Source organism: Lissotriton helveticus, chromosome 8 (assembly GCF_964261635.1).
Source record: "Lissotriton helveticus chromosome 8, aLisHel1.1, whole genome shotgun sequence".
Lineage (NCBI taxonomy): Eukaryota > Metazoa > Chordata > Amphibia > Caudata > Salamandridae > Lissotriton > Lissotriton helveticus.
Window position 1 is genome coordinate 263268828 of NC_136069.1, and position 22391 is coordinate 263291218.

The 22391-nt window shown below is 43.5% G+C and overlaps 1 protein-coding gene across 1 annotated transcript in view; it reads right to left on the reverse strand.

Annotated features, from left to right (window-relative positions):
• Positions 1 to 16461, reverse strand: part of PDGFD (platelet derived growth factor D) — a 968283-nt gene extending 951822 nt beyond the window's left edge. Inside the window, exon 1 of the mRNA XM_078657021.1 lies at positions 15948 to 16461. Coding sequence (XP_078513147.1) covers positions 15948 to 16059 — 112 coding nt within the window. The 5' untranslated portion in view covers positions 16060 to 16461. The remainder of the gene's footprint in view (positions 1 to 15947) is intronic.
• Positions 16462 to 22391: the final 5930 nt, after the last annotated feature.

Here is a 22391-nt window from a genome sequence, read left to right on the forward strand (position 1 = left end):
TAAGTAGGCTCTCTAAGAACACTCTAGAAAAGCCTATTCCCAATGAAATAAACACCATCAATGAACCAGTAACACAGCCTGCCCCAATAAAAGAGCTGGTTGAGAAATTTGAACATTTGGTCACATCTTTAATACTACCGCTAGTTCATCGATGAAAAATCATATCAGAAAAACTCAGTGAACTAGAGACAACCACACAAACTAATGTAGATCTGACCAGAGAACTCATGAAGCAGACAGATAAGACCACAGCAGGCAGGAAACCTACCATTAGCTCAGCCCCTCAGGAAAAACCTATTAGACCTGTATCCAAGATAGGGATAGTTGAACAGAAGTCGAAATCTACCTCTGAAAAAACAGGGTCGGGGCAACCACAAACAGCTCAGTCCCAAATTAACAACAGCAACCTTGGCCGAAACCCAACAACGTCTGACTAAGGCAGGGGTGGAAATTAGAAGGGCAGACACTCTTTGTAAAGATCTTAATAAAAACTCAATAGATGCTCTTCGCCCCAAAAATAACCCTAACATTGTAGTGACTAAGAACACTGCAACAGCCCAAAAAACTCAAGGTAATAGACCGAAACGGGAAATTCAAATTACCCTTCCCCCAGAATCAGCTCCATTCGTTGCCATACTAAGCGGGGTCCCTGAACTTCTCTCTAACAATTATGAGGACTATGGGAGCCTCAAAAACAAAACAATACACTGGCTCAAAAAGAACTGACCACTTCCACCAAATATAAATGGGGATATTCTCCATGTTAGAAGGGCAAAATGGTTGGGTGTTAGACCAAAGGACATCAGTGGGGATGTCATAATCATCAATTTTAGAGACTACAGAGTAATGAACCATTTAAATGAGTGGTATCAGGAGGGAGACAACCTGGGTATTCAACTCCAGCAATTAACATACTTCTACCCCAGGACATTGGTATCTCCGAAGCGTCATCAGGAGTCCACTCATCAGATACATCAATATGAGGATTATTACTATTCACCTTCCTTATCAAATAGATATCATGCTCTGTTGGGATTAGACTCTGTAGATTGACGTACCCAGGGACCTCTCTCCCCCATACCCAGTCCCAAATTACCATTACATGCTGTAGCTCCTCAAATATTAGATCAACCATTATCGGTATTCTTGGAGAATTTAATTCATGAACCATCCCCTCAAGTTAGTTATAGCGAACAATCTCAAACCCCTCAAAACGTCTTGTCTCCCCTGACAGGCACTGAAACTTTGTCATCTGTGATTTCATGGAATGTGGCAGGTATAGCGGGAAAGATAGATGATCTACACTGGCAGGCCATCACAACAATCCATCCTGTGATTGCCATCCAGGAAACTTGGGCAACTGAGGCATCTCATATATTGGGGTACAAAACCTTTTTTACCCCTGCTGTAGCCAGCAGAAGAGGTAGGCCGAAGGGAGGATTAGCCATATATACCTCAATAACTACGGGTCCAACTATTTTAAAAGATCTTCTGGGTGATAATTACTTTCAAATACTTGTCTCCACATGGGGCTCCCAGAAAAATGTATTAATTATAAACTTTTACAATAATATTCCATCATTAGAAGTGGACAATGTGGTCAAGAAATTGGATGCCACTCTTACTTCCATTGAAGAGCGACTACACGGGGATATGACAATTATTTGGGTGGGCGATTTTAATTGCTCCCTGTGCCCCTTGAGTCCAAAAGGAGTGTGTGGTTTGGAGGGAGAAGAACATGGGATAACGCACTATCATTTCTGTCACACGAAGTTCGGGGATTTAATGAATAGAATGATGGGCCATTACTCACTGGCTTTTACAAACGAGCGTTGCAACCCACCTAAAGCGTTCACCCCTACCTTTAATGGAAGAGGAGCAAATTCAACAATTGATTTTGCTCTATATTCTACACGGTATTCAGCCCAGGTAATTGAGTGGTGCACCCTTGATTCTCCCATGAGTGACCATTTCCCTATCCTGGTTACTTATAATTTTGACCGTAGTAACCAACTCCAATCCCCTGACACATGTTATGATGTCACTCCGATTCTTGGGCAAAAAAATGGCTTTACGATTAAATGGGAAAAGGTAATCCCAGAATATTTTATTAAAAATTTGATTAGTTCTACCTTGGATGATTTTAATATTTGCCTGTCTCTAGATGAGGAACCATTAACTGTCCTCAGATCCTTCTGTCATATCTGTGGTAAAATTAAAGATCTTCTCCTAAGGACCCACCGTAATACGAAAAAAGCCTCCCACGGATGGTTCGATAAAAATTGTAGAAGTGCCCTTACCACATTAAAAAATATCTTGCATAGTAGTTCACCCAAGAGATCAGAGATTAGAAATGCTAGACGGAATTACCGCCTTGCACTAATCTCTAGGAAAAAGGAATTGAAATTAAAAGCCTGGGTCAATCTATATGATGCGTGTAAAAAAAGGGACAATGTTGCCTTTTGGAAGGCCGTAAACGCCCCCTTTTTTCATGAGCGTTCAGGCCCTTCAATAGACAACGCAATTTCTGCACAGGAATGGGTCCAACATTTCCAGACACTATATAGTATCACTATTCCTTCAGATGATCATATCCCTACAAAACCTATAAATGAAAAAGAGGATTCTAGTTTTCCAATAGATATTTCTTTTAACTTGGATGAAGTTCAAAAAGCCTTAAAAGAAAGTTCAGCTGCGAAAGCTCCTGGACCGGATAAAGTACCAATAGATGTTTTTAAAAATTTTCCTGACCTCTGGGGCCCAATTCTTACAAATGTTCTCAATTCCTCTAGTAAAGCAGGCTTCATTAAGACTTGGCAAGAGGCCATCCTGGTCCCTATATACAGAAAAAGGGGATAGAAATGATCCTGCCTGCTATAGGCCTATTTCGCTTTTAGATGGCCTAATGAAAACAGCAGGCAGGATCATTCTTACCAGGATACAGGAATGGCTTGAGGAAAAGGACATACTATCCACAATGCAATATGGTTTTACTAAAGGAAAGGGAACAATTGAACAAGGATTAAATCTTGCCCTCATAATGTCAAAGTATATACATGCCAAAAAGGTCAACTTATATGTAACATACGTAGACCTTAGTTCTGCTTTTGATTGTGTGAGGCATGATATCCTGTGGCAAATCTTAGATGATATGGGCCTAGATATCAGGATTAGAACTTTTTATCAAAGAACTTTATTTTGGGGCAGGTGCCCGTGTGAGATTTGGCAAAAAGGGTGAATGCTCTAATATTTTCCCTATCCGTAGAGGGGTAAGACAGGGGTGCATTCTTGTCTGCAATGTAGTGGGGTAAAACACATCACATGGCTCACCTACATTAAGAACTTTTGCTCTGATATTGGATACCCAGAATATTTCTCTAATCCACTTACAATGGACTTTGTTTCCAGATCCAGTCTAAAAAAATCTCTAGTCGAGCACTGTGAATCGATTAGGTGGAAAAGCCAAAGGTCCAAGATATCAGTTATAAATCACGATGAAGTGACATTGCATAGTAACATCCAGCTGTATCTTGTTGTTGATCAATCCTTTTTCGATCGTAGGATTCTAACATCTTTTCAACTTGAAACATTTTTTAGATTTATTACTCTCCCAAGATGTAATGATTGGTCCAAGGTCAAACTCATCTGCCCCTGTGATGAGACATCATTTCAATCCAACATTCACTGCACTTTATATTGCACTTTATATCTATACCCAAGGTGACAAATACTAAGGCCTCTTTTGTTAAAATGGGGCATAAGAAAATCGAGAGAAGCATATAATAAATTGCGGTCCCAGGAAGATCACTACACGATTAATACTGTAATGATGTACCTAAAGGCAATAATGAAAATAAGACGGGCCATTACCTCCGAATAAGTTGTATATTAATGATGATGTCCCTTTCACGATTAATTTATCTGCTCCAATTGAATGCCTCATCCCACTTGTTTTAAAAACATTGTACATATGGATTTTTAATATTGGTTCTTTTTTTACTTTGTAACCAGAATGAATTTTTATGATTGTGATTGTCTTGTATGCTTTTATGACTTGTTTTTACATTTCGAATAAAGCTTTTTGAACTTGAACTTGAACTTGGTTTATGCTAGTGAGATTATGTTTCACTGTGTGATGTATTCCCCTAATGTGAGTTATGCTTAGGAGGTTAGGGTCTAATGTGTTTAGACTTGTGATCGATCGCATAATGTGTTTATGCTGGTGAGGTGGAGCATAATGTAATTCGTGCCTGATTGTCGTGTTTTGGCAGCTCCTGAGTTAGCGTTTAGCACAGCTACACGGTCTTTTCTGTTAACTTGACCAAAACGAACGGGGGCCATTTTGAATCCCTTTGACTTCCGTTTCAATGAACACGCTGCCTCGTGGTCAGTGTGCCCTTTTGTCCTTTCTCGATACCCATGGTCACTAGTCTGCTCGGCAACAGGCTATTTTTAGTACTGGTCAAGCGCACATGCGCATTACGCACCAATTGGTCACTCTTCAGGAATGCTCATGCTAACTGACCAGTGCTGTTGAAACTCCTCCCACATGTTGGCTGTGTTCCAAAAATGACCTTATATGTACCTAAAATGTGTAACTTGTAACCGCCTATCTTTTTATTGCTATTAAACTATATAAAAGAGGTCGCGCACCGATGTTCGGTGTGCTACTTCTTACATTACCGAAGGGTGCTGTGGGAATGTATCACCACCCCATGGGGTCTTAATAAAATTGTCTTTTACCTTTTCCAGTGTCCGTGCCAACTTCTATACTAAGGTGTTCGAGAGTTTAGCAGAGTATGTAGGCCTGATTTGAACCCAACACCACAATTGGCGACCACGAAGGGACTCATCGGCGACTCGGATGCCCGAAGGAAAGGTCGTGACGAAGGTTAGGAAACTCGCCATGGACGCGATCGCTGCCATTGAGTGACCCGAGTCTCGGCACCCACGGTGTGTTTTCCCGTCCTTCCGATCTGACCTTCCAGGTGGCGCCGGTCCTCGACTGAGATTCTGATCTTGGATTGTCGTGATGTGCCGTTTTGGCTGATTCGACCACAGAACTTGGCAGTTGGACTTTGGACGTTTGAAAAGAAAATTGGTAAGCTTTTGAGTGGTGAGGTAGTCTACTGACACTTACTGTGGCTTTTTGAAACTTCGATTTTGAATTTGAATTTGTTAGCTAACGTTTTGAATCTATGAATTTGAATATGTGAAGTGCACCTCACATAGGCAGGCATGTAGGGATATTTCTCTGATTTATTTGATTTGAATAGTGCACCGTGTTAGGTGTCATTTTGTAGTATCGCGGTTTCGTGGTACTTTTTGAAACATGCCTGTTTTTAGCACACTCCGTAGGATGTGCTGTTCTGAAAATGGTACCAATTATCGATTAAGTGAAAAACAGCCGGCTCCCCCAGAGGGGACTCCAAATCGTGAAATGTATGTTAAATACGGTATTCCACCTATAATGTATAGTACATTATGGCATAAGTATACTAAGACTGATCGTGAATTACAGTGGCCACTATATGGGTCGTTTGACCTTCGAAAGGTACAATATGTAGAGCAGTGCTTGTTTCAGCGAAGGTCTAGACAAGATATGTTTGATTGTGTGCGTACGTGGGAGAAAGAGGTGCGTGAACGAGCGAAGCGTGAGGAAGCCTTGGCGGAGAAAGTGCAGCGGAAGGCTGCACATGACAAAGCTTTACAGCTACAGGAGAAGGAATTACAGGAAAAGAAAGAGAGGGAGAGACGAGAACGTAATCTACAGGTTAATGGTCAATTCCCTATCAGGCGTCCTCTCTATCCAGTCCTTACTAATGAAACGGATGATTTTTCATTACTAGATCGTTGTCCGCCTCCGTACGTCGCACCTACGGCTCCGAACGAGGACTCGGACGAGGATAGTGATCGAACACAGCGTACCAGGTTATATACGGAACGAGCTACGGAATTGCGCTCGATTGCGCGAAAGCTAAATAGTAATACTGTTACTGTTTCTGATGTTACTAAACAAATGGAACAGTGGTCTGATAAGGAACGACTGTATTTTTTAGATCATTTTGGAGATGAAGTTGTTGAGCGATATAGAAAATATTCTCTCGAGTTAGAACCTAAGGAGATATCCAAGGATCGTGAGAATTTTCGTAAAGGTCTTTTTGTTCTTTCAGATGCGGACGACTTCTTCAAGCGTTTGCTTGAACTGCGTAATGAGTCGACACGGCTACGGGAGTTGGAAAAGTCGAAGAATTCGTCTACGTCCGGAGCAACGGGGATATCCAAAGAATGCCCTATCTTTGAAACAGATAAGATCGCTGCGATTAATGTTAGACCTATGCGAGAAGCTGCGCCCTTATATGTCCCTCATAAAGGGGATGGCACAGATGATGATAAAAGCTCCAAAGACGCGAAAGGGTACTTTGTATATAATTGGGTTTATACGCCTTGGAATAGAGCAGATGTTATGGCGCTTAAGAATGCGTTACCTGATCCCCGTAAAAACCCTGCGGCTTTTTATGAAAATGTTGAAAGTGCAATTTCTTCATGTATCATGACGTTAGTTGATATTGATCTATTTTTCGGGTTGATATTGCCCCCTGATATGTGGAGAGTAATTCGTAGGTTTGATGACCAGACGACTCTCGGGGCCACTTGGAAAGATATTGTTCAGGCTGACTTAGATAGAGAACCAGCATGTAAACCGTGTAAATTAATATTAGACCTTCCAGGTGCCATACTAACAAAATTAAAGACTCTTGCTCCCGCTAAAAAGATTGATTGGACTATATTAGCATCGTGTAAGCAGAAAGCGGATGAATCAGTTTCTGATTTTTTCTCTCGCTTCGAGGAAGCGTTCCATGATTACAGTGGTCAATTATTGACAGAAGATACTGGCAGGCATCTATTCGTTGATAAGTATGTAGCTAATCTCCTACCGGAGATTGCGAAACGATTAAAAGCGAGTGAAAGTTCATGGACCACAGCAACCCCTGCTTCTTTATTGACTATGGCTCAATATTATGAAAGACAGGAATTGGAGGCGAAAGAAAGTAGTGAAAAGAAGGCGAAGGAATTGAAGACGAAGGTAATGTTAGCTCAGGTTCAGGCTACGAGAGGGACCAGTAGAGGAGGGCGAGGATCATACAGTAATGCTCCTCCCCCTCGTTCTGACATTTCTGTGAATCAATGTGCATACTGCAAACAGTTTGGGCATTGGATTGCAGACTGTCCGGTGTTTCGAGAGCAGCGTAATTTGAGGGGACGAGGAAGTGGGAGATCTAGGAATTATTATGGAGGGTCAAGAGGAGGTTATGGCACGAATGATCGAGGAGGTTATGGCATGAATGACCGTGGAGGATATGGAGCAAGGGGTCGTGGTCAGTCAGATTATAATACGTTTGATAACCGCAATCAATATCAGATAAATGAGGGTGATCCTGCTGAACCACGGGATGAGCATTACGCATAGGATTGCGTAGGATGGGGTGTGGAATCGGTTGAGGTACCAGTTGATCAGAGGGGTCCATACATAGAAGCACATGTTTTGGGTTCTACTGATCAATTTCTGGTCGATACAGGAGCTACTCGTAGCGCTTTGTCCAAACACTTGGTTCCAAGGGCTCCCCTGTCTGGCGAGGTAATTACAGCAATAGGGTTCGATGGAACACCTACTTCTAGCCCACTGTCTCAACCTGTTGCATTTCATGTTGATAAATTTGCTGCCCCTTGTCCCTTTTTGTTGTCCCCAAATACACCCGATAATATTATTGGACTCGATATGTTAAAACACTTTCGAGCTACTATTCGCTGTGCCCCAGAAGGAGTGCGAGTTGTGCTGAATGAAAATTACCCAGACTTTGAGCGAGTGTGTTTTCTCCATGAATCTGAAGTATTGGCCTCCTTACCAAATACGTTATGGGCCACTTCTGACACGGATGTGGGGCAGATGTTAATCCCTCCAGTACGAATTACTGTAAAGGAGGGAGTATCTTTACCACGTGTCCCACAATATAAGATTTCTAGAGAAGGTGAACTTGCTTTGATACACATTGTAAATGATTTGATTTCTGCAGGAGTAGTTGAGGAAGTTCCCTACAATGTTTGCAATAGCCCAATTTTACCCATTCTTAAAAGAGATACAGATGCTAAGGTTTACCGTTTCATTATTGATTTGAGGGAAATAAACAAGATAGTAGTGCCTCAGTACCCAGTGGTGTCTGACATCACCACGTTGCTTACGTTGGTTCCATCGACGGCAACTACTTTTACAGTTATCGATTTGAAGAATGCCTTCTTTTCGATCCCTGTACATCCTGACAGTAGATATCTATTCGGCTTTACATTAAATAATAAATCGTACAGATTCTGTCGAATTCCTCAAGGCTATACTGAAAGTCCTAGCATTTATAGTCAAGCATTAAAAAGACAGCTTGATTCTTTTGACTTACAAGAGGGAGTGGTTCTCATTCAATATGTAGACGATATCTTACTTGCTGCAGACACGCCAGAACAATGTGAGAAGAGCACCTTTGCTTTGCTTTCCTTCCTGGCCAAACATAAACATAAAGTTTCGAAGAAAAAGCTGCAATATTGTAGACCAAAGGTGACCTACCTCGGTCATCTTTTGTCTAAGGAGGGCCGTGCATTGACACCAGATCGAATTCAAGCAATCCTAGATACTCCAGTCCCTCGCACTCAGAAGGATGTTCGCGCCTTTATAGGTCTGACGTCTTTTTGTAGGCAATGGATACTGGGTTTTTCACATGTCGTTAAACCATTGTTAGCATTGTTGTCTAAAGATACACCGATTCCCATTGAATGGACGGATGAATGTCAGAATGCTTTTGAGCAATTGAGACAAGCTCTTTGTTCTGCACCAGTGTTAGGTACACCTGATTACATGAAGATTTTTACATTATATGTACACGAGAAGGATGGGTGCGCATTGTCAATGTTAGTGCAGACACACGGAGACAAGCAGAGGCCTTGTGCATACTTCTCGGCGGTACTCGACCCTGTGGCTCGAGGGTTGCCTGGATGTTTTCGAGCAGTTGCAGCAACAGCAGTTGCGATACGACAAAGTGAGGGAATAGTTTTGTCACACAAATTGTTGGTGCTAGTTCCCCATGCGGTAGATGCGTTACTAAACCAAACGAAAACACAGCATCTAACCAGTGCCCGTCTGACAGGATATGAGCTAACGTTGTTGGCGCCGCACATCACACTAAAACGATGTGCAGCACTAAATCCTGCTACTTTACTGCCGGATCCTGTTGCTGAGACCCAGAAGGAAGAACAACATGATTGTGTTTTTCTGACTGAGGAACAGACAAAGGGTCGTATCGATTTACAGGATACGCCATTTCCAGATGCGGATGGGGAACTGTGGGTTGATGGGTCGTGTGTGAGGCTACCAGATGGTACGACTTCCGCAGCTTATGCGATCACGACATTTAAGACTGTGGTAGAAGCAGCACGGATACCCCAAAAATCGGCTCAAGCGGCTGAGTTGATAGCCTTAACGAAGGCATGTGAGTTAAGTGCTGGGTTATGTGTGAACATTTACACGGATAGTCGTTACGCTTTTGGAGTAGTGCATGATTTTGGCCTACTTTGGAAGGAACGAGGATTCCTGACTTCACACGGAGTACACATCATGCATGGAGAGTTGGTACGCGATCTCCTGAATGCACTGTTATGCCCAAAGAAAGTTGCAATAGTCAAGTGCAGTGCACATAAAAAGGTGACGGACAAAATAGGACAGGGCAATGCTTTTGCTGATCGCATTGCGAGAGAGACCGCTATGCTGCAAAATAATTCCCCCATGTATGTGGTGAAGTCACAAGCTGAGCGGTGGCATGATGCTAGAGAAGAAATACTCGATATACAGAAGTCAGCATCAGAGGCAGAACTTGTGAAATGGGCCACCGAGGGAGTATTGGATGATGAGGGTTGCTGGCGTAGTAAAGATATGGAGAGATGGAAACTACCCATGGCCTATTTACAAACAATGGTGCAAATGACACATGGACTGGCACACATTGGAGCTCTCGCAATTACTAAATTGCTTACACGAGTTTGGGAAAATGCTGACATTGCTAGCACGGCTAAGAGAGTAGTGCAGACCTGTCTGATATGTTTGCAGCACAATCCTGGACAAGGGACTTATACTCCTAAAGGTGGGTTTGTTCCACCTACTGCACCATTCGAAGTACTACAAATGGATTACATCCAGCTGGAACGCTGTAATAATCTCAAGTATGTTCTAGTAGTGGTGTGTGCCTTCAGCAAATGGATTGAGGCTTACCCTACGAAAGACAATACAGCGTTGACAACAGCTAAGGTGTTACTGAAGGAGTACTTCCCGCGCTACGGTGTTTGTAAACTTATGTGGAGTGATAATGGCCCTCATTTCATTGGAAAAGTAGTGGAATATGTCCTGAAAGGATTGGGAATCAAACAACGATTCCATGCTGTCTTTCATCCGCAATCAGCAGGTTTAGTAGAACGATACAATGCAACTCTGAAGCTGAAGCTAGCAAAGATAGTGGCATCTACATCTCTGAAATGGCCGGACGCTTTGCCTCTGGCATTGCTGTCCATTCGATCAGTGCCACATTCTCGATCTGGCCTCACACCCTATGAAGTAGTGTTTGGAAGGCCTATGAATATCTGGGGAGTTCCAAAACCTCGTTTGATACATGATATGCCTTGTATAATGATGAACGATTATCTGGCACGATTAACAAATGATTTGCTTTCTATTCATCAACAGGTTCGAGAGGCGCTCCCTGATAACTCCGCTGGTGAGGCTCACGATCTCCGTCCTGGGGACCACGTGATGGTCAAAATCTTTGAGCGATCCAGCAGTTTGGAACCGAGATGGCATGGCCCTGAGCAAGTGCTGCTGGCTACGCGAACTGCTGTGAGAGTCACCAATAAGAAGCGGTGGATTCATTCAACGCACTGCCGACGTGTCTCTCCGGATCTGGTGAGCCCTGTGGTGCTATCCGACTACAGAAAGATTTTGGATACAGAAAAGAACCCAGCTGTCACGCCTGATGAATTGGAGGGAGCCTTCCCGGACCACGTTGTTTCGGATAAAGTGAAGTACAATCTACGACCCAGGAAATAAGATTCCTTTTGTGTTTTTGAAACTGGTTGGTAACCGCTCTGAGGTTTGTGAAACGGAAGCCGGGAATATCAAGGGGGGGGGATCAGTTCTGCCCAGTGTAGCGACACCCGTCTTGAATCCCGGAGAACAAATCAACGGCAGCCTCGGTTCAGAACCATCGTTTTATTTTTTCTCGCTTAGTGTTGCTTTTTGAAGAGTATTGTTTTATGAACTATGGCATCTCCTTCGACACGAAAAGGGAGAATTCTTGGTGCTGTTTTGTTTGTCTTGACCGTAGTGGTGATCGCAGTATTAGCTTGGACTATAGAACTGTTGTTTCCTGCACGAGAACATTTACTGCCCACCACTCCAAGTCCGTCTGAGCATTTTCATTTCACTCTGCCTTTTCACGAAGAAAGACATAGGCAGACTTATTTGAATAACAGTTTTATTAAGATTCTGCATCATACTCATAACATGACCAACACGTCCAATTGTTGGGTATGTGGAATGTTGCCCGGACACCAGAAGAAGGGAGGAACACCACTCATTCCTCTCCCGTTTTCTCATAATGGTTCTTGTCATGCTTGGTACACTCTTCTTTTTACTTTGCGATGGCCAACGAAAGGTGGATTACTTTTTCGGTTGAATAAAATATGCTATAACGATAAAGATGGCTATCCACACGCTGAAGGAACTAAATTTGAATGGGAAGAATATCGCCCGGACAATGTTTCTACACCTCGTGTGTATACGAATCAAAGATTTATAAATGTTACGAACATGCATATAATAACCGTCATCGATACAAAAGAAGATTTGTGTATTAGAAATAAAGGTACAATCCCCGTAGGTCGCAGTGAATGTAATATTACACTTACCTTTGATACACCAACTGGAATTGCATTTGTAGCTTCGCATAACACATATTTCATTTGTGGAAATAAGGGATACCATCGTCTACCATTGGGTTGGTTAGGAACGTGTTATGTAGCATTTGTATTACCACCTGTGTTTATCGCTCCTCCCATGTATCACAATGATTATGTTTTGTACCATGATTTCATATTGAATAGAGTGAAACGATCAATAGACCTTGATGAAATAGACCAGACTGATACCACTTTACAACAATATGTAGATTTCAATTTGGGGTTATTTTCATTCGTAGGAGATGCATTAAATAGTAGAAAGATAAGGCGGCTTACACGTGTGGTGGAAGCCGTTGCCAACGAAACTGCTTCTGCTTTAGGGAACATTACTGAGGAATTGCAAATTACCAGAATTGTAGCGCTCCAGAATAGAATGGTTCTAGATGTGATACTAGCTGATAGAGGTGGAGCATGCCGCGTCATCGGAAGTAGTTGTTGCGTGTACGTACCAGATAACTCACCTTCTGTATATGATTCGATTACAAAATTACACAAGATAGCTGCTGAGATCCACCCAGAGAATGGAACATGGACCTTTTCTGGTTGGTTCTGGACCCTGCTTAGTACTTGGGGCTGGAAATTGTTAACGATTCTCTGTGTTTTTATTGGAGTACTATTTTTCCTTTGTCTATGTATTCAATGTGGCCCTACATTATGTTCTATATGTATCACAGCCTGCATTCCGTCCAAACGAACTAATGTCAAGCAAGAGAAACTGAGCAATGATGAAGTATTGAAAATTATGGCTATTAACATTGAGGATGAACGTTCTGACTATGTCCACTATGAGGTAGCTTTTGCTAAACGCTAAAAGGGCCGTCTGTCGTGTTTTGGCAGCTCCTGAGTTAGCGTTTAGCACAGCTACACGGTCTTTTCTGTTAACTTGACCAAAACGAACGGGGGCCATTTTGAATCCCTTTGACTTCCGTTTCAATGAACACGCTGCCTCGTGGTCAGTGTGCCCTTTTGTCCTTTCTCGATACCCATGGTCACTAGTCTGCTCGGCAACAGGCTATTTTTAGTACTGGTCAAGCGCACATGCGCATTACGCACCAATTGGTCACTCTTCAGGAATGCTCATGCTAACTGACCAGTGCTGTTGAAACTCCTCCCACATGTTGGCTGTGTTCCAAAAATGACCTTATATGTACCTAAAATGTGTAACTTGTAACCGCCTATCTTTTTATTGCTATTAAACTATATAAAAGAGGTCGCGCACCGATGTTCGGTGTGCTACTTCTTACATTACCGAAGGGTGCTGTGGGAATGTATCACCACCCCATGGGGTCTTAATAAAATTGTCTTTTACCTTTTCCAGTGTCCGTGCCAACTTCTATACTAAGGTGTTCGAGAGTTTAGCAGAGTATGTAGGCCTGATTTGAACCCAACACCACATGATGTGACTGTGCATAATGTAGTTTATGTTACAGGCTGAAACTAGGTTCAGTGATTACCAGTGTGTACTGGTTGTACGTTTATGATCTGTTTCACTTTTACCAAGTTCACTTTGTGATGGTTCTGACAGTGGTCCATGTGGCCCTGTCAGGTGTAAATAATTCCCTTGTAAATATTGCCCAGTGCCAGTTGGCACAGTGTATATTATGTGTTTACTATTCTGATGTGTTATGAGAATACAAAGGCTATTTTTTATATAACCTTGTGTGGAGTTCATTTTGTAGTGTGCCTGGGATGTTGTTGCTGTGTGCGTGCGCAAAACGCTTTACACATTGCCTCCGGGATAAGCCTGACTGCTCCTGCCAAGCTACTAAGGGGGTGAGCAGGGGTTATCTTTGGCGTGAAACTCCCCAGTCCTGACTAGAGTGGTGGTTTCTGCCAGGCTATGGCGAAAGCCTTAGCCAACCAGAAATCCCATTTCTAACAGGTGGTATCTGAAATTGAATTTTTTTAATCTGTTTATGTTGTTACGCTGATCATCCAGTTATTACTGAACTTTAGGGATGTCAATTGCTGTGATGTTAATGTCATGTGACATACCTTTCTGGAAAAAATCAGGGTCAATGGTCATATGATGTCACTCCCTGCGATGTCATTACGGTCACATGATTTGTTATGTTACTTCCGCTACATTTGGTATTTTGGCGACTCGACACCCATGTGTGCCAGGCTCCTGTTTGGACGCATACTGTGGAAACTTGCATGTACAAAATAAACTTATGGCAGAAGTACAAAATAAAACGTTTCTCTGGTCTTGCCTTTGTCATAAATAACCCTCGGAAAGTGGACACCACACTGTCCAAGTAATTGCTGAGAGTGGACAATCCAAAAGATCCTCAGAACTTAGTCAAGACTTTTCTAGACAAAGAAAAACATAATAATGAACAATCTCTTCAACAGTCCTCAATTCTAATCAGTCACCCACTGTACATTTAGGAAAACATCTGAAGGACTCGTTTTGCAGAGCAACAATTCATTATTTACCCATGAAAATGACACCAAAGAGCATTGTAAGACCTTCCTCTAGCAGCTCATAGATGTCCTCCATGTCCTCTTTTAAGCAGGTGTTAATTTGAATTTTGGTATGTGTGCCCTTGAGCTTAAAATTAAAGGCATTGGATTACATACACCAAGCTACAACGGCACCTAACCACTGAACAAAACAGCTGAGGCCTCGACTTGCTTTGGAGGCTTTTTAACAAGTCCGCATAAACCTTCAATGAATTCCCAAAGCAAGGACAACTGAGGTGCACATTGTGTGGGTAACACAAAATGCTGCAGACCTTCAGTCGTAAACAACAAGCAAGTGCCTTAATTATAAGAGGGGCATACCTATCATCTCCACCTTCACCCCTTGATAATCTTCGCCCAGCCCTTGCTTTAAGTCATGAACACTAAGCATGTTGGAACTTGTAGTTTCCCTTTGTCGCAATGGCTTAACAAAACTTAAGGGGGCCCCCTGCAAGGTACTTGGAGGGATCCTCACGCACGGTAGTGACTCGGTAATCACCCCTGCTATGTGTTGTCAATTGTACAACTGTTTTGAGTTCCTTGAGCACAGGCCAAATATCAAACATACCTCGCGGTTTTACCCACAAACTATTCTTCAGTTTAAAATCGCATCATTTAATCGATGTACATTTGATACAAATGTGCTTAATTGGAGATGATTCAATTTCGAATCTCGAAAGTTCCAACAATGCCCTCCCCCTCCCGCGCGCAGACGCACACTTCATAATAAATTCCAAGATTGCTGCCTACCACTAAAGGCCGACGTCCGCAGTCTGCCTACAGCGCTATTTGCGAGTCTCGGTTCTGGTAAACTTCAGTGCTACTGCTGAGGTGGTGCTGTGTCAGCTTTTGCACATGCCTATAGGTAATCGATGAAGTGACTTTACAAAGAGATAATAAACCTGTCTCCGAAGACAAAGTGGGGTACCTCACTCAGCTGGGATACCCACGCACACACCGCCTTTATCTGGGACAGAAAAAGAATTGCGCCTACCTCACCTGCGACAAGCACAGCACTGCGCGCCAGACGTGGGCAATAATGCCATCCTGCACACTGCACTTAAAGCGTCACAATACAAATGCATGCACAGCCTACAGATATTAGATGGCCACGCGGAGGGCATTCTATCTAGCTCAGCAAAGCCTTATGCATAAAATGAATTGTGCCACTAAGAAGTCTAGAAAGAAACCCTCCAAACAGTTTCAAATTTATTTTAGAGAAGGGATAAAAAAAACTGTCTAGAGTTAAATTTAGAGTCTTCGCTTCTTGTCCTTCCTCGGCGCACAGCAGACACTGCATGCAGGCAGACAGACACGTTAACACTCTATAAACAGGCTTGTGAAAAAGAACTCTTCAGAACATGACCCTGCTCCGGAGGAGCGGCGCGATTTAATAAACAGCAGCAGCACGAGCAGAAGGAGCCTGCACTTACCATCCCGCCTGAGAGCGGAGGACCGCAGGGCTTTGGCCGATCCCGTCTGCGTGGAGATGCCATGGTGGCAAAAGTTTGCAAAGACGATACACTGAACCAGCAGCAGTTTCATTGGGATCGCTTATCAGTCCAGCCAGATAGCCTCCTGGGAACAAGACAGTAAAAAAGTGGTCACCTCTCCCCGAAAAATGCGAGCCTTTCTCTTTCCACGCAGAAAACTTCGATCCAAGTCCCAGGCTGCGCTTCACACCCGTAACACGTTAAATGACCGGCCAATCCCTTTCGTTGCCTCTTTGAGTGGAGTCCGCGTGTGCCACAGATGGGACAGGTTGGGTTCTGCCCCCGCAGCCTGCAGCTCCCACACCATGCACGCCGGGTCTCTTCAGGGAGAAGAGAAGGTCGCGCCTCCCGTGAGCGCCGCCGTGCTCCGGTGCGCGGAGAGGAGTCTGACTTTCACAGGACGTCCTCCGTGCTCCCGGTGTCCTGTATCTGCCCGGCTCCCCCTGTGCGGCGCGCCGTTCTGCGGCAGCAGCACGTAGCTTGCAGGCTGTGCTCACTCTGCCCTGCACCAGAGGAAACACACGGCACTTCAAGCTTCAAGGAAGCTGCTCTCGTGCTACCGAGTAAACAATAGGGGGGGAAAAGGCAGAGGCTGAAGGAGAGGTCACCCTTTAAGTAAAACCTGCCTTAAAGGGGCCAATGGGAACTGCTCTTTGTCAGTGGAATAGTTACATAGTTGAAAGTAGCTGCGGGTTGTTAAAGAAACTGCTCGTATAGCTGTCGTTGACCCACGCGCATCCTTCTTCCCTCTTCCCCTACTCACCTAGCTAGTACTCCAAGCAATAGCCGTAAAACGCTATCAATACATGGAAATGGCACACAAATTTAGCCTAGTGCTAAAATACTTTTATTTTAACCAGCGAACTGCTTAAATGTTTATTGCGTTTAAATAGCTAATTGATTAAAGATGTGCAGAATGCATTGCAAGCACAAAGTTATGCAGTTGTGCTCGGGTGACAGACTCGCGCTTTCATGCTCTCTAGGGCAACAAAATGAGTGCCATTGGATTTCGTAAAAGTAACACCCGTAACATATTCTGAAAAGTAACATTTTGTTCAGAAATAGAATCCACGGGGCTTATTGGCAGGAAGGCTGGGCCAACGCAGCATACTTTTTTTTTAAGCGTCACTTTTTTTGATGCTCCGGTGGCGCAGACCTCTCAGTCATATCTATGAGGCTAAGCAAAGGCACTCTGTGTGGCTGTGCATGGCCTCATAGATATGGAGTAAGGCAAGGCAGCGCAAAGTGCTGCCTTGCCTTACTCCGTGTAAAGGAAGAGTTCCATGGGCGCTGCCATGTAAGTTCCCACGGAACACCCATGGATTTTGACGGTGCCCTCGATTTACAAAATCAGGCAACCTGTGGGTAGCCCAAAACAAAAGGAGCTTAGAGGGTAAAGCTAGTCATAGGTCGCCCTCCACTCAAATTACAACATATACAAACAAGACCTAGACTTTATAGGCACTTATACATTCCATCCATCTATTAAGGGGATACCAGTTATTGCAATACTGTTGCAAAAAAATTACTCCCCTATCATTAGTTCTTGGGGTAGTCGGTATAACCCTGGATTGTGCCTCCTTTAACAATCGCCCGTTCCAAACACAGTAAAATTCAATTGTGAGACAACATACATATACACTTTAGTGTCAAACCGTGATACATAGCCAAAAAAAGTGAGTGAAAGCGAGAAGGCACCTCACGGGCGCACCACCAACGGGAACCTGGCAGGTACTCACCAGGATTGCCCTGTTCTTATCATTGGCGCCTTCAAGCTTAGGAAAAAATAAGGTGTCCGAAAAACCACAAGAAGGTTGTGTAAAGATATGTAGTGAAAAGGAGGGAAACAACATATAAAAACACACACAACAACACAGATATATAATTTTATTCTGTTTCTTGTGTTGGGTGTGGAAATTTTAAAAATAGTAGACGTGGTTACTAACTATCCAACCACCACTACTATACTTGCCGACATGTTTCATTGCCATCAAGAATTTTTGGCAATTTCTTCAGGGCGTCATGTACATTAAAGCCACTGCATATGGACAGATTAGTCTTCACAACCTCATTCGGCCATTCACACTCGTACCGGCCGGGGGGTTCAAATTCTCATGAAGCTGCAACTGCAACCATGGTTAAAAATCCTTCCCCTTCAGTTTACGACTTGGTGGAAGGCATCCGGCATTGAATCAGCCCGATTTTTAACCATGGTTGCAGTTGCAGCTTCATGAGAATTTAAAACCCCCGGCCGGTCTTCCTTTTGATCTCCAATCTATTTCAAAGTTCCAGCTCTTTAAAAAGCAGCTCAAAACACATTTGTTCGGCATGATCCGCTAATCTGATTCCAGCTTCTTCCCCTGCTCACCCTCGCGCCAGACACTCCAGAGTAACAGTGCGCGCTGTAAATGTAATATAACATATAACATAACATAACATAAGCATTGAAGGGGTATCTGTGAGGAAAAGACTGTGCACTTATCAGCCAAAGATATATACCAAATTTTCTTTCCTGAAACTTTCTGGAACAGCTATTTACTCCAAGACTCGGAGCATAAGGGGGCTGCAAACACCACTCTTATCAAGTAGAACTGACTGCAGCCCTCTCCATATCAACCCAGTGGAGTCATCACCGTTCTTAAGGGCTAGTCCTCAACTCGCTTTTAGGGAAACAACCTCAACTGGAATTCGAGGAACGGAGGTCTCTATCAACCCGGTAGGCAGAGAAGCAGATTCTCTACACTCTGTTTTATGGCTAAAACACATTAAAAATGGTTTTCAATCCTGGGCCTGTCTCAGCTATTGGAGAGTCCGGAAAGGCAACCGCATTATGCGAAATCTATGGTGAAACGAGCCTTCTGGTCCTTCATAACTAATCAGTTAGTAAATGGAAATAGAATTGGGTCTCTAACCCAAAAATTTTTAGGCTACAAAGACAAACCCTTTTTTGAGGTATTCCTAGATGAGATAGAGCCTCCCCTTGCGAAGTCCTTATTTTTGAAGTTCAGGTATGGGAATCTTATGATAAATTCTAACCTGGAACGTTGGTCCAAGACAAAATCGGAAAGGTACAACGCTACACAGGGGAAGTGTATAATGTGCTCAGGTTTTCACACGGAGGATGAGGTCCATTTATTGTTCTTTTGCCAAGCATATACTAAAGCAAGAAAAAGGTGGATCAAACCCTTGTGTAACCTTCTAGGAATAAGATCTTGTTCTATGGCATATAGAATTATTAAAACAAACACTTCCCAATTTATTGTTTTCACCATTAGTAGATTTCTTTATTCTGTGTATATTGCTCTCAGGAAGACTGGTCAATTACTTTGATCTGTTAAACTTTTGTCGGCTTTTTAACGTTATAGTTGCTTTTTACGATGATGGTGTATGATTTCCCCTGTAATTATGGTACATGTCTAGTTCTTAGATGTTATCTGTGATGAAGCTTTTTTATTGCATTTATGTATGTATTATCTTTGAGGATGTCTATAATGAATTCTGTAACCTATGGATACGTTTTTAACTGTTTTTAGAATTGTATGCGTGAAACGATACTGCTTGTCATTTTTATGTATGTATCTTTTATGGCTAACGCAGTCGAAATAAAGATAATAAAGTAAAAAAGTAAAGTAAGACAAAGCGGGGCTAAATCTGGCTCGCGCTGTACTGTAAAAAACAGTGCAAACAACAGCTTGTTGACCCCTCCGAGGTGGGTCAATCTTCAGAGCTGGGGAAACACTCCCATTCAGCCAGTCGCGTCGAGGCAAATTCACGTCAAATCAATATGCCTCGTACAGACTGTTTAGACCTACCAGTTACAATTAAGGTTCAGGACAAATGTGACGATAAAACACAAGGTTCATCTCCTCAATTAAATAATAGCTCTCCTATTCAAAGGAAACCAATTCAAACAATCCAAGCAGACCTATTAGCTGCAACTAAGGAACAGGATAGCCGGGACGAAAAAACACAACATTTATTTCCCACAATTAAATAATAGTTCTCCTATTCAAATGAAACCAATTCAAACAACCCAAGCAGACAACTGGGAGCACTTTGTTGCACATAACAGCTCAATAGTTAATATGCCCACCGTGCGTCACACACTGTTACCTTATGATGACTCTCATTCTACGTATAATGATATGACCTTTATAGCTACGCAGGAATGGGAAGAATTAGTTGCCTCCTACAACCTAAAACCAGTCCACTGTCATTCACCTATGGAAACAAACAACCCCCCAAGACTGGAGAAAAGCAAAAATACTGGAAATACAATTTCGGAATCGATGTGGATAACAATTTTAAACTCCTTGTGAAATTAATCTGCAGCTTTACAATTTCAATCTTACAAAATGGACTTGCAGCTTACTGTTCTTCAGACAATGGCTGATTCCATCTTAGGAATTCACTGGAAGATATCAGAACTTAACGGCCTTATAAAGAGAGAACTGGAAGCGGCTTATGTGGTTCAAAGAACACCACCATCATGTTCCTGTGTACCGATTGTAGATAAGTTACTAACCTTACCATCTATGATAGGGGACCTAATATTAGATCCCTCCTGTTAGATTTGGGGGTCTCTAGTTGGCACAGGTAGGCACTTGGGACAAATAGGGACCCTTGCCTCTAGCCAGGGTAAGGGGATAAACTCCTAAAATAACCCCTGCTCACCCCCTTGGTAGCTGGGCACAAGCAGACAGGCCTATTTCAGAGGCAATGTGTAAAGCATTTGTGACCACATACAGTAACCCAGTGACAACACTACAGATGGACACCACACAGTTGTATATTAAAAATAAGTATTCTTTATATAGAATGAACACATGACCACAAACAACAAAAATCCACAATACTATACTTAAAATCGTAGTTTTAGCTTAGCTCAGTTCAGTTTTTAAGATGCAACACTTTAAGTCAATGTACCTTACGATGCTTGACGTTTCCACAACAAAAGTTTTTGCAGCGATGGAAATGCGGCAAAGTTCCGGTGCAAAGAAATAAAGACATGAAGTTGTTCCAGACGTGGCACGCTTCTCCGATGATGCGAGAAGTCTCAGTTTGTCAACTGCCGCGGCGACACCCTTGTTCAGCAATGCGACAGCAACAGCCTCGGGTGCGGCACTCTTCTCTGACGTTTGCAAGACGCTTCCGCGCAATGCGACAACTACAGCAGCGACACCCAAGATGCGACGGTAGCAGATCTGACAGCAGCATGCTTCTCCGTGGATGCGAGATGCTTTTCTCGATGTGGTGCAGTGCGACAGCTACAGCGGCGACATCCACGATGTGACGGCATCAGCAGCGACGGCGACACGCTTCTTCCTCGTTGCGAGATGCTTCTCTCGATGCGGTGCAGTGCGACAACTACAGCGGCGACATCCAAGATGCGGCGGCAGCAGCAACGGCAACACGCTTCCTCTTCGTTGTGAGACGCTTCTCTCGATGCGGTGCAATGCGTCAGCTACAGTGGGGACACCCTCCTTCGGAGTTGCGCCGGCAGCGACTGCGACACGCTTCTTCCTCTTGAGTCACGCTTCCAGCGCCTTGCGACACGCAGTCCCTCAGAAGGCCCAAAACAGCAGCAGGCACTTCCAAAGAACTCTGGGGGAGCTGGGGTTTGAAGTCTGTTGTCCCTGAGATTTCAGCAGGAGGCAAGCTGTGTTCCAAGCCCTTGGAGATCCTTCGCAAGGTGAAAATAAAGCACACAAAGTTCTTTCTCCTTCCTTTGGCAGTCAGGCAACCACTGCAGGCCAATCGCCCAAGCAGCACTTCAGTTTAGGGATTGTCTCTCCTCAGTTTCTTCAGGTTCCTCTCCTCAGCAAAGGTTTCTTCTTGTAATCCAAAAGTGATCTAAATTCTTGGGATCAGGGTTCCAATATTTATATCCCCAAATCCTCTGTCCTCTGATGGCAGAGGGGCCTTTGCCCAGTCAAAACCCGTTCTGGAGCACTCTGTTGACATGACTCCTTCTTTCCTTTCACAGTTCAGGGCAGAAACATCAGACGCCCCACAGGAGGTGGAGCCAGCATTGTAGAGGGAAAGCACAGCCCTGGAGCACTCTTTTGACATGATTCCTTCTCTCCTTTCACAGTGCAGGGCAGAGATATCAGATGCACCACAGGGGGTGGAGCCGGCATTGTGGAAGGCAGGCACAGCCCTATTCAGGTCCCCGGTGCAACTCCTCCCTCCCATCTAGATGCAGATCTCTTTATTCACCACTGGGCTGACTCATTCTGTCTCCTGGAATCCCCAGCCCTGTCACTCAAACTCCAGACAAGGAATACACAACCTAGCAGAGGCAGGCTTGGCTAGCTAGGCAAGAAAATACCTACTTTCTAAAAGTGGTATTTTCAAACACAGAATGTTAAAACCAACTTCACT